General features: G+C 33.9%; 1 protein-coding gene across 1 annotated transcript; it reads left to right on the plus strand.

Moving 5' to 3' along the window:
* The first annotated feature begins 1,008 nt into the window (after positions 1 to 1,008).
* On the plus strand, positions 1,009 to 7,792 carry LOC6646101 (E3 ubiquitin-protein ligase CBL-B-B). The gene is made up of 6 exons (XM_023177870.2): positions 1,009 to 2,036; positions 2,107 to 2,514; positions 2,582 to 2,706; positions 3,229 to 3,350; positions 3,424 to 3,555; positions 6,080 to 7,792. The coding sequence occupies exons 1-6, from the start codon at positions 1,483 to 1,485 to the stop codon at positions 7,580 to 7,582; spliced, it is 2,844 nt and encodes a 947-aa protein (XP_023033638.1). The 5' UTR covers positions 1,009 to 1,482; the 3' UTR covers positions 7,583 to 7,792.
* Positions 7,793 to 13,288: the final 5,496 nt, after the last annotated feature.

The following is a 13,288-nucleotide window of genomic DNA, read 5'->3' on the forward strand; positions in this document are numbered from 1 at the left end:
AGAGGTCAGTAAGTAGTAGTGAATGCTTTACAGTTAGTTTTTGGGCAGAGACCAAAACCGAAATGCATTATGACAACCATGAGATGATGACTTTGACTTCTGCTTTTTTTCCTTAGCCAGAACTAATATACCAACTGATGGCACCTCACACTTCTCCTTCCAACAACGGAAAAATTAATTAAAAGAAAGCCAAAAACCAAAGTCGTAAAAATGAACAGTAGGAGAGAAGAAAACCTTTTGGCAAATGCCAGGCAATTTCTTTTTGATTTGATATTTTTGGCCTGCGGTTTTTCTTTCTGCCGCCTGCCTGCCAATAAAAATGGAAAGTGAAAATTGTCCGGCTGCATACAAATTGTGTGCGAAAAAAAAACAACAAAAACGAAACAGAAATAAGATATGGCCATCATAAACAACATAGAAGCCAAGAGTCTTCACACAACACACACACACAATAACCACCTGTTCTTCAAGTTTTCTATGGCCTTTAATTACCCACAGGCATTGCAAACACATGAGTATTATATAAAGTGGTGCATCGATAAATGGCGGAAATTATACAGATGCCGCACTTTGCTTTTTGGCCTGCAATTAGAAAAATGCTTCAATTTGTTCACAGCTAGCGCTCCAATTTGTACTTTCTGTCAGTGAATGAATGTAATCAGCAGTTGAGCCGTTACATTTTTTTTTGCAAATTATTTTTTGAAAAGTAACCGACGGTTTAATGATTGCGAAATTTTACAACACTACTTTTAACTGCTTCACAACACTTTAAAGCCTGAGTCGAACCCAATTGTCCAGGCTTGCAAATTGATATTTATCGATTTTCTCGAAATGGTGGCAGCTCTGTGCAAAAAATACTAAAACTAGCTAAAAAATACTAGAAAAAACAAAATTTCCCTTTATTTTACTCGCACCCTTAGCACTATTACTCGCACCCTTAGGACTATTACTCGCACCCTTAGGACTATTACTCGCACCTTTAGGACTATTACTCTCACCCTTAGGACTGTTTACTCTCACCCTTAGGACTATTACTCGCACACACTGAAAAGACACAGTTTCCGAATTGAGAAAAAAAGGATTAAAACAAAAACGAAAATTGGGAATAAAACGGAGACGAAAATTGGAATCATAACAGATTCCGCAATTCGGGAACAAAGCGGAAGAGAATTGCTGGATCGAAAAAGGAAAACGGACCAAAACAAAAACACACACACAGTCACGCCCAGTGCATATAAGAAGCCCCAACTACACATATATGTAACGTAACGGTATATGTGTACTAGTATATAATTTGCAAGCAGTTTTTAGTTTGGGGGGCGTTGTAGTAGTTGTAGTTGTCGTCCCAAAAGAGTGAAATCTACAACTCCCCAACAAACCTCCAACAAAAACAATCAGAACAACTACAACAACAATAAGTAAGCAGCAAGAGCAAGAGGTAGGCAACATTAGCAGCAGCAGCAGCAGCAGGAAGGAGAAAAGATGGCGACAAGAGGCACTGGCACTCGCGTGCAATCACAACCAAAAATATTTCCATCATTATTTTCAAAACTACATGGAGCCATCTCGGAGGCATGCGTATCACAGCGTCTATCCACCGATAAGAAAACGCTAGAGAAGACATGGAAACTTATGGACAAGGTGGTCAAATTGTGCCAACAACCGAAAATGAATCTAAAGAACAGTCCACCTTTCATATTGGATATACTGCCGGATACGTATCAACGATTGCGTTTGATATACTCCAAAAATGAGGATCAGATGCATGTCCTGCATGCCAACGAGCATTTCAATGTGTTTATCAATAATCTGATGCGAAAATGCAAACAGGCCATCAAATTGTTCAAAGAGGGCAAAGAGAAGATGTTCGATGAGAATTCCCACTATCGGCGCAATTTGACCAAACTAAGTTTGGTCTTCTCCCACATGTTAAGCGAATTGAAGGCCATTTTTCCGAATGGCGTCTTTGCCGGTGATCAATTTCGAATTACAAAAGCAGATGCAGCTGATTTCTGGAAGAGTAACTTTGGTAACAGGTATGTAGATTACAATTTAAGACACATTTAAATAGATGCTCACGTTCTTACGTTCGTCCTGTCTCTGTAGCACTCTGGTGCCTTGGAAGATCTTTCGTCAGGAGCTGAACAAAGTTCATCCCATTTCATCGGGTCTAGAGGCCATGGCCTTGAAGACAACCATCGATCTGACGTGCAATGATTATATCTCGAATTTTGAATTCGATGTCTTTACACGGCTTTTTCAGCCGTGGGTTACCTTGTTGCGCAATTGGCAAATATTGGCCGTCACTCATCCCGGTTATGTGGCCTTTCTGACCTATGATGAGGTCAAGGCACGTCTTCAGCGTTATATCTTAAAAGCGGGTAGCTATGTCTTTCGTTTATCCTGCACTCGTCTGGGCCAATGGGCCATTGGTTATGTTACGGCCGAAGGGGAAATATTGCAAACGATACCGCAGAATAAATCTCTATGTCAGGCCCTGCTCGATGGTCATCGGTGAGCAATATATAATAATTCATATATACTCATATTCATATATTATAATTCTCATAATTTCTTTCAGTGAGGGCTTCTACTTGTATCCCGATGGTCAAGCCTATAATCCGGATCTTTCATCTGCCGTACAAAGTCCTACTGAGGATCATATAACCGTTACACAAGAGCAATATGAACTTTACTGTGAAATGGGTAAGTCTATTAAAAAGAATTGCCATTAACATGAAAAGATTTCCAACCAGATAGATATAAAAGTTCTCAATTTCTTCAGAAATATAAAGGAAAAACAATTCATATATGTACAATATATATGATATCTGTTGGCACAGTCAACATTAATTCCTATAAATATTTTGATTGAATTGATTGATTGAATTTTTTGATAAACAACGCGCGTTTCAAGAACTTGTCAAAAATATATTGTTATATTTCAAGCAACGATGAAAAATGTTTTGTGAGTCATAATGTTTTATCAAGTTTTACATTAAGAAAATGAATCATTGTAGAAATGTATATAAAATCTCTTTATCGAGTCGTTGTAGGGCGACCCTTTTGAATATGTGATGGGAGAGTTCTTCATATAGAAAGTTTCTTAAAAGACATTGTAGAAAATGTTGTATGTATGATCACCAAGGATTAGGCCAGACATTTTATCATCACTTACACTTACATCTTCCACCAAGATTCAAAATACTAAAATTTCTTTTTTTTTAGGGAGCACCTTTCAACTGTGCAAAATTTGCGCCGAAAACGATAAGGATATACGAATTGAACCCTGTGGTCATTTATTGTGTACCCCTTGTCTCACCTCCTGGCAGGTGGACTCCGAGGGTCAGGTAAGAAGTTGTTTTGAAAATAAGCCCAAATGGAGGATAGGAGCACCTTCTAATCTTTTGTTGTGTGTTGCAGGGTTGTCCTTTCTGTCGTGCCGAAATCAAGGGCACCGAACAGATTGTTGTAGATGCCTTTGATCCGCGTAAACAGCATAATCGCAATGCCACCAATGGACGTCAACAGCAGCAGGATGATGATGATACAGAGGTATAGTTAGAAAAACAAAAACACAAATATCAAAAAGAAAAAAAAAAAAGAAAAAAAAGCCGCCTGCTACGCTGCCGCCTAAGCTGCTATCTATTATACCAACATATATATATATATACATATATATATATATATATATATGTGTGTGTGTATATGTATATATATTGAAATACTTATTACAATTATGATTACTTTTGGTTCGTTTATTATTATATATAAGAGATTTATCTATCTTAATAACTGCTATTTGTTTATATAAGTTAAATGTTTGAATTATTTCTACGTTTAGCCTGTAACATATATATATATATATAAACATCATATATATATATACAATTATTTAAATTATTAGCCCAAAACTCATGCCACTAACACACATACACACGCACACACACACACACACACACACAGAAACCCACACACATCTACATTAATTTAGTTAGCTAAGCGGAAATGGCTCATCAACCGATGCCGCCACCGCCGCCGCCGCCGCCAACGACGACGAGCAACACCCCCTGCCCCCTGGCCGACTCGATTATTGCATTTTGCATATGCCCTTGCCAAGAGAGGTACATCTCTCCTTTAAACGTGTAGCTTATCGATGTATTTACAAAAGTTATCTTCTTGAAATTCGAATTTTTAACTATATACATACATATATCTGCCATTTAATGGCAAGAACAATGAGAGCTAAATGATAATATCAACAAGAATTGATGGAAGAGTATTTAAATGTATCCGCTGTTTATTACTTTAAAAGAAGAAACTAAATGTTTTTGATGTCAAATTTCTATATACATGTTAGCTACTAATGCAAGGGTATTTAAGCTTCGGCATGATCGATGTTAAATTCGGCGCTAGGAAAGGCTTCTGGTGTTTCGTCTTAATTTTATTTTGTTTTTTTTTTTTATCGCTTTTCTGTTCACATTTTGTTTGTGTTAGTCGGTTAGTTGGTTGATTGGCTGCTAGCTCGTGCTTATGTTTCATAACTTGTATTTGAATTTAATGTTTTAATGCTCCCCTTCCATACACACACACACACACACACACCACTCCCCATCCCCCATCAATTCCCCTCCATCATCATCAATTCACTTTTTAACAATCTATCACTTTGTGTATATATATATATGAAATTGTGTAATTTGTAAGCTAGAGCTAGCTGCCGTTCCCTCCCCTTCCCCTCATACATACATATATAAATGTAACTTGTAACTTTTTTTTGTTGTTTTTTTTTTATCATGAACCCAGTTTGAACCCCAGCCTCCCACCTCACTTCCATCCTCCAACATCATCATCATCCAACAATTTTTATCATTATAAAAAAATTTCCATTTCGTCTGTTTTCGTACAGTTTCTTTGCTCTTCTTTTAGTTTATTGTTTAATATATTTCCAAAGATATATAGAATTATAGTTGGTAGTGTTTTCTCTTTCTGAATGATCACCGCTCGCCCCCGTTCATACATCCCCAATTCCCACTCGCCAACCACCATCAAACAAATCGGTTTCAGCTCAAGACTGTAAAACAAGAATTAATGACAAAAGGCAAAATGCATTTGTCTTTTGATTTGATTTAATTTTTTGTGTTTAGCTCTAATTAATAATTATAATTATATAAATAATAATATATCAAAAGTAAAAATGCAAAACAATTAATATTATATAATTAATATATTTGTTTATTGTGGTTTAATGTCACAAATATCTCTCTTAGGTTTCAAATAGAAAAACAAAAACAAAAAGTATTAGAGAACAGAAATTATTATTTGCAAAATTAATTTTACATGTGTGTGGATTTATCTCGTTTTATCCTTTTTGTTGAATTTAAATTCGTTTGTGTTACTTTTTCGACCTTTATCATTCACTCATCATCATCAATCAATCAATCAATCAAACAATCAACAAAAACAAGGAAAGAGAAAACCAATATTGTTTAATTTTATGTTAAAGAAAAAAAAAAAACAAACAAAACAAAAAACTAAACTAAACTAAACCTAAATGCAATTTATATATATAGTATATATTTATAATTTTTTTGTAGTGATTTAGTTTCATCTTTTGATTTCCTTAATAAGTTTAATAATGAGAAACAACAAAAAAAAGAAAATAACAACAAAATCAAAAAAAAGAAGAAAAAAATCGAAGAAAGAAAGAATGAAAAACAAAAATATATATAATATATATATAATTATTTAAAAACTTGTTTAATGTTTTATTTTGATATGCTCCCTTCTCTACTTTAGTTTATCATCTTCATTGTTTTCTATTTTACTTTATGTTTGATCATTTCTTTTTACCCCTTCCCCCTCTCTCTGTCTTTCTCTCTCTCTCTCTCTCTGTCTAATGTGCATGTCCAGCAGCGTTTATTTTTCTTTTCTTTTCTTGAGTTCTAGCGGCATGTGTTTTAGTTCTTCTTCTACTTCTTCCTAGATACATATATATACATATATATATAGCTATTGATTTTGATCTACTATCACATAAAAGAAAAACAAAACAAAAACCAAACCTACCTTCTCATAGGATATGGGTGACTTCAATATAGCCACCTCATCGCTTCATGCATTGAGCACCAGCAACAATACATCGGCCAATTCATCGGCGGAGAAGCATAGTCCACACACATCGCCTCGCTTGGGTAGACGGAGCACTACACCCAGTTTAATGGCTGTGCAAAATGATCTCTATGCAGGTGGTGCACCGGGTCTAAGTCTACCCAGCGGAAGCAGCAGCAGCAGCAACACAAGCAACAACACATCATCAGCAGCAACAACTTCACAGGCAGCAGCAGCAGCTGCGGCAGCAACAACATCTCCCCAACCATCAGCTCCCCCAGCAGCAGCCGTTCTAAGCAATGGCAGTTCATGCAGTAGCTCCAGCAGTAGCCAGAAATCTTCGAATCGCATGAGTGCCCCATTGATTGGCTCTTGTGTATCGAACTCAACGTATGGCAAAAGCAATGGCAATGGCAATAGCAATGGCATTGGCATTGGCAACGGCAACGGCAGCGGTGGATGCAGCTCATCCAGCGGTAGTACATCCAGCAGCGATAATGCCTCCATAAGCTCCTATGCCATATTACAAAATCTACAGGATTCCAATTTGTCGACATCGCTGGTAGCGATGGCATCATCTGCATCATCCCAATCAACAGCAGCTCCACCCTTGCCACCGCGTAAATCCTCACCGGGTGTAGAGACACCTGCAACAGCAGGAGCCACCACCAGCAAGGCGACATCGGGCATAATCCCGCCATCCAGTAGCAAGAGCATTGATAATATACAATGCAGTTTGGATAATGTGCCGCCACAGACAACAGCACCGCCAATACCGCCGCATATAAATAGCAACAGTGTGGACACATTGGCTGAGGATTTGATGCGGCAGCAGCGCATAGCCACTAGCACCACATCGCCGGTGTTGTCGCTATTGGATGAGGATATCGTTGAAGTGGGACCGGCTGAGACAATTAGCGGTGTAATCGATACACGTCCCCTGGAAGCGCGTGGTGTGGTGTGTCTAACAAAACAGGATATAGCCAGTTCCCACTATACACAATTGTGCACCACCAGTTCGGGTGGAGGACAATCAACTTCATCATCATCATCATCAGCAGCGTCAGCAGCAGCCGCAGCTCTAAATGCTTTGGCCAATGGCAAAAAGGTTTTATCTTCTTCATCTGCATCTGCATCATCCTCGACGACAACGACGACGGCAACAACAACCACACCAACTCCACCAACAGCAACAGGACAAGCAGCATCGCCAGCAATGGCAGCAGCAACATTAGTGGGAACGACTAACCAACAGCAGCAGCAACCGCTGCTCTATGCAAATGTGACGATCAATCAAAAAGACTGCGGCTCATCTGTGCCCTATGAGAATATCAATTTGGAATACATTGCTAGGCTAATGAATGCCGGTTACTCCAAAGAGAATGCCATTACAGCTTTGGGCATATCGCGTAATAATATTGAAATGGCTGGCGATATTTTGCGTGAATTTGTAACCAAAAATAGCGCCTAAAGTGCCACACACACACACACACACACACACCGAACCCTCCCCCAACCAGCCTCTAAACCAAAAACATCTAACAAAGAAATCAAGAAAGATATATGTATAACAAAAAAAAAAGATAAAGAAAACTAAAATCTAATCTCTAGTCTTAAGCCAAGCAAAAAAAAAAAATCTCATAAAATTCTCCTACTCTTCATACACATTTACATACATACATACAAACATATATATATATATATAGTGCTAAGTATAGCCTTTCATCCCCCCCCCCCCCCCCCAAGAAAAAAAAAAAAATCTCAATCCTGTCTCTCTCTCTCTTTTCATTGCTTTTTAAAACACTTTTGGCTTAGCCAATACTCAGCACAAGCAAAAATTTCAAAGTCTCACCCACCCAACAACCCACTTTTCCCCCACTAAATACACACACACACACACACACATACAAAAGATCGTCGTATATACTTAGATATATACCGATCTAGGGTATTTACTCCCCATTGATAATATCAAATATGGATACTATATTAAGACTATCTAAACTCTTCCTTAAGACACAAAACAAACAAACAAAAAAATCCAAAGGAAATTAAAAACCAACAACAACAACTTGCCCACCACCCCCTTGAAAAAGAAACAAAAAGGAAACCAAAAAAAACTAAGAAAAAGACAAAACAAGCGTACTAAAAAAGTTAACAACAACAAAAAAAAAGTAAAGGAATAACTTGAGGTGATTTTTGCAGCTCGTCCTAACGAACATCATGAAGGATGGATGAGAGGCTGGGGGAGGGAAAAAGGGGGGTAATTCTTGATAGAGCGCCAATGTGTTTGTGTGTCTGTGTGTGTGTGTGTGTGTGTCGAATCTGTACAACGATAAATTTTACTTGAAAAACAAAATCATTAACTATTAGGATCTTTTATATTTATAAGTGCCTGCTCCTCTGTCTCTCTCTCTCTCTCTCTCTCTAAGTCTCTCCACACTAGCTCCTCTCCTAAGAAACACACCAAAGAGGCTATTGAAGACACACACACACAAACATAAACACACACCTACACACACGCAATGAAATGATTATGAATGTAATAATTTAAAAAGGACCCCAAAACATAGCCACATCGACTAAGGGCTCTAGTCAATGTCTAGTCTATGATTCGGTTTGGAATCTTTATTGCAACCATTCCCCTCTTCCCCCCGCCGCCAACGGTCCCCCTTCGATCTAAAGTGAGGAGCCAACAAGAACAACAAACAACATTGAAGCGCTCTAGTTAATATAGAAAGTTTGTTTCAACTTTTAACAAATTGAAAAGAAATAATATTTGTTCACATTTACAGTGCATCGGCGCATTATACTTATATACACATACATATATAAATATAACGAAAACAACAACAGCAACAACAAAACATACATTTTATATAGTAATTATAGGAATTATCGAGATAAAAGGAAAACAAAAAACCAGAGCACAGCCATATACTCGTATCTATACATACATATAAATTAAATTATTTAATGAAAAAAATAAGTTCAGTTGAGTTCCCCTCTCCGCCCTGGACCCCCTCCCTTTTACCCAAACTGCAATACATAAGAAAATCCGATGCACTACTCCAATTATACCTCGACTTTTTGTACACCCACACACACACACACACACACACAAATACACACACTTTTCCCCTTCAAAAAGAAGTAACAAAAGAATAGAAAAACGAACTCGAAATACTCTTTTTTTATATACATATATATATATAAAAGTATTTTGTAAGTTGAACAAAACAAAAGCCGTTTAAAAATCCCTTTTTACCGCCTTTATATATATTTACGATACCAAACACACACACACACACACTTATATATATACTTATATACATACCTGCATACATATATGTATGTGTAGGAGTATATAATCGGTTTTTAAAATTCGTCAAACGTTCTTTAAATCCCTAAACTACACGCAATTTTTGAACATACTCGTCGTCGTATATATATACATATATATATATATAATTAATTACTAAGCTGTAATTGTATAATCAAGCGAAACGAAATCAACTAATAAACAACAAGAAAAGCAACAACAACAAATCGAATGAATGCAATATTGTCAAAAACAAAAAACTAAACTAAAAATCAACACATATTTCGATAAGTTACAAATTATATAAAGCAAACAAATCGAAAAACGTTTTTTTCATTCGAATTTGAATTTTAAGTGCTTAAAGAATTACCAAAAACAAAAAACAATAACATTTACATCAATCAGTATACAGCTACTTACATATATATATATATATATAGGAATTATATATACTAGGAGCAAAACAAAATCAACTGAACGAATGAATGAGTAAAATAAATTGTCAAAGAGAAATTAAAAGAGATGAATTCAAAAACCAAGCGTAACGAACGATAAAGGATAGAGGATATATACATATATATATATATATGATACGATACCGATACCGATACCGATACCATAGTCATGTCATGTAACCAACAAAACAAAACGAAAAGAAAAAAACAAAAACAAAAAATACAAAACCAAAAGCAACAAACTCTAAGCAGATATAAATTATTCTTATAAATAAACAATTACAAAAAAAAAAACCAATATTCTCGCATTTATTGTTTGTAAGAGGCAAATTTTGCAGATTTAGGTAAGTTGAAAATATTATTTCTGTTAATATAAGACTTAAGAATTAAGAGTCTTACAACCAGGCTCAAGTCGTGTCTTTATTTTAAGGCCATTTCAAATATTCGTTAACTTCGAAATTGAAAGTAGAAATAACAATTGAAATACAGTAGAATACGGTTATAACGACGCTCAAGGGACCGACGATTTTCGTGTGTAAATCCGGAAGACGTACTATCCGGAGGCGGGAGTATTGGGAACAACCAATCACTCATAAAACTTTAGTCGCTATAGCCGGACGGACGTTATAAGCGGATTCTACTGTATTTCTGTAATGATTATTTCACTATAATAATTATAGTTATAATTGACGTAGCTAACAATGCAATAAAAAATTACATTTAAAAGCATAAAATTACGTTCGAAAACCGATACGCAAAATAGTTTTTGAGAATTTTTCAAATTAAATTTTTTCTCAATTTACCCATATATTTCGCTCAACTTTTATTTCGGTAAATAATATTTTCAGCAATCAAAAATCTTTTTTATAGCGCTCTAAAACCGCAAGGGACATAAAGAAGCAGAACCCGTAGTATTTGTTTATTCTACTTTATGGCTTTCTGACCTACTTCACTTAACTTAATAAATAAACAAAAAAACAATTTTTAAACGGATTATTAGATTGAATATTTAATTAAGGTTCAAGCTGACTTTTAAAGCTAAAATACTCAAGAAATGTAAGTTATTCATATTAATATTATGATAATTATCACCAATTTTGTAAAATATTTTAAAACAGGAAAAATAAATAAGCCTAAAAGTATGCAGAAAGTATTTTCATCTAATCTAGATAAAAGCATGACCCGATGGCAAAAATATAAAAATCAAAATTCAAAAATTTGAAAGAATTCAGGTCCAAAAACTGACTTTTGAAACGTCTCAGACCCTTTGGAACGTTTCGACTGAACATTGACCAAGTGAAAAGACATTTTAGATTTAGCTTTATTGAAATATGTATTTTATTTTTGTATGTGTTTTGTTTTTTAGTTTTTTTTTTTTTGTTGGTTTTTCTTTTTCTTTTGTTTGTATTCAAGCACATATGTATGTATGTATTTTTATATTCTTTTTTTGTTTGCCTTTTTTTGTTGCAGTTTTTTTCGTGTGGTTTTTTGCGATTTTTTTTGTTAAACTTTTATATAGGTTTTTTTTTGTTGGTTTTTTTTTTTTGTTTTAATTTTTGTTATTAATAATAAGGATTTAGTTTCTGTGCTGTTCATGTTTTTTTTTGTTGTTGTTTTTTGTTTGTTTTCTTTATGTTTGCATTGCGTTTGTAGCAGCATTTGTTTGTTTGTTTGTTTGTTGTTATCCTGCTTCATTTCTCTTTCTCTCTCTCTGTCTGTTTTCAATCATCTTTCGTTTTGCTTTGTCGGCATTCTGTGCTTCCCCTACCCCACACATTTGTCTTGCTTGATATATGTATATATATATATGTTTTTAAAATATATATATATACATTGGTTTATATTAAAGTTACTATTTGTTGTTGCTGTTTTTTGTTGGTTGTTATAGTTGTATAATGTATATATAACATGGCTATATAGTAGGACGTACTGATCCCGGAAAAATGGTTTTATCTTTCATTCATTCTTACTCTTTTTTTTTCGTTTTTTCTTTGCTTTTGTTTTTTAGTAATTGAAATTCATAGTGTTCACAATATATTTGCTTTTGTTTTTGTTATTACCAATAGATGATCTTCTATATATATATAGATATATAGTTCTTGATTTTTTTTGTTTAATTTTTTTTATGTATTTTCATTCATTAAATGGTTTTTCATCAACAGATTTTGGCTAAGCAAATTTAATTTGCTTTTTATTTTTTTGTTTTTTGTTTCTTTTTTTTTTTTACTTGTTTTACATTTTTTTCTCTTTCTCTTATTCCATTTCATTTCTCAGTTTTTATTTTGTTGTTAGTAATTTTTGTTATAAATAAATATGTATGTATGTATGTGTGTGTATAATTTTTAGGTTTTTCTTTTCGTTATTATTAATAAGTTAATGCAACCCTCATTTTTTTAATGTTTTGTTTGAATGCGAAAAAATAAGAAATTCGTGAAACAAAATTATAATAATAATAATTAGTTATAAAATATATATATATATGTAGATAGATTTATATATATATATATATATAGATCTATATATGCATGTATACAAATTAGACTTTTTGTTTTAGGTAAAAATACTTTTAATTTTTTTTCTTTTCGCCCATCTATCTCTTTCTTTCTTACTCACTTTACGCTTAGCTCTTCTCTCTTTCATTTTGAATAAATAGAAAATTGTTTTTTTTTTTTTTTTAACAAACACAAACAAAAAATTGATCAGAGAAATATAAATGTATATTATTTGCTATATAGAGAGCAAACTCTATGGGGGAAAAAAAACAAAGTATATGAATAGCAATTAAAATAGGCCATATAAATATATGTTAAATATTGTTGCAAGGACTTCGTTGCCATTATATATAGAATAATAAGTTTCTTGTGTTTTGTTTTGTTTGTTACATTTGTCTTCTCAAACCTATTCCACATCGGTTTCCGTTTTTTGTTTTTGTTGTTGTTGTTGTTTTGTTTTGTTTAAATTAAAGCAAACTAGTCGAAAATAGTATACGTGTACACACAATTTGGTTTCCATCTCGCTCACACCTCATCGCTAATCTATATCATAGTAGAATTTCTTTATGCAATTTCGGTTTCAGTTTTTTTTTTTTTTTTTTTGAAATAAATTCTATCAAATTGTTTGTTTTTGTTTCTTTTTTTTTTTTTGTTTTTTTCTTGTTTTGGTTTTTTTTTTTTTAGATTTCAGACACAAAGATTTCATTACGTTTCGCTTTTGCTTCATTTCATCATATTTTTGTTTTGTTTTGGTTTTTTTTTTAGGTTTTTCTTTTTGTTTGTTATTTTTTTCAGTTTTTTTGTTTTTGTTTGTTTTTACTTGTTTATATATATGTATATATATAATTTGTTGAGTTCCCTTTAAGTATTGCATTAATTCTTTGTTTGTTGGCTATCAAATTACAATT

The sequence above is a fragment of the Drosophila willistoni genome (genome assembly GCF_018902025.1).
Source record: "Drosophila willistoni isolate 14030-0811.24 chromosome XR unlocalized genomic scaffold, UCI_dwil_1.1 Seg105, whole genome shotgun sequence".
Lineage (NCBI taxonomy): Eukaryota > Metazoa > Arthropoda > Insecta > Diptera > Drosophilidae > Drosophila > Drosophila willistoni.

Excerpts from the sequence above, each read along its gene's own strand:
- LOC6646101 (XM_023177870.2), top strand. The coding sequence starts at position 1,483 with ATGGCGACAAGAGGCACTGGCACTCGCGTGCAATCACAACCAAAAATA. Across the intron at positions 2,515-2,581 it reads GCCCTGCTCGATGGTCATCG|TGAGGGCTTCTACTTGTATC; the intron begins GTGAGCAATATA and ends AATTTCTTTCAG. Across the intron at positions 3,351-3,423 it reads AGGTGGACTCCGAGGGTCAG|GGTTGTCCTTTCTGTCGTGC; the intron begins GTAAGAAGTTGT and ends TGTGTGTTGCAG.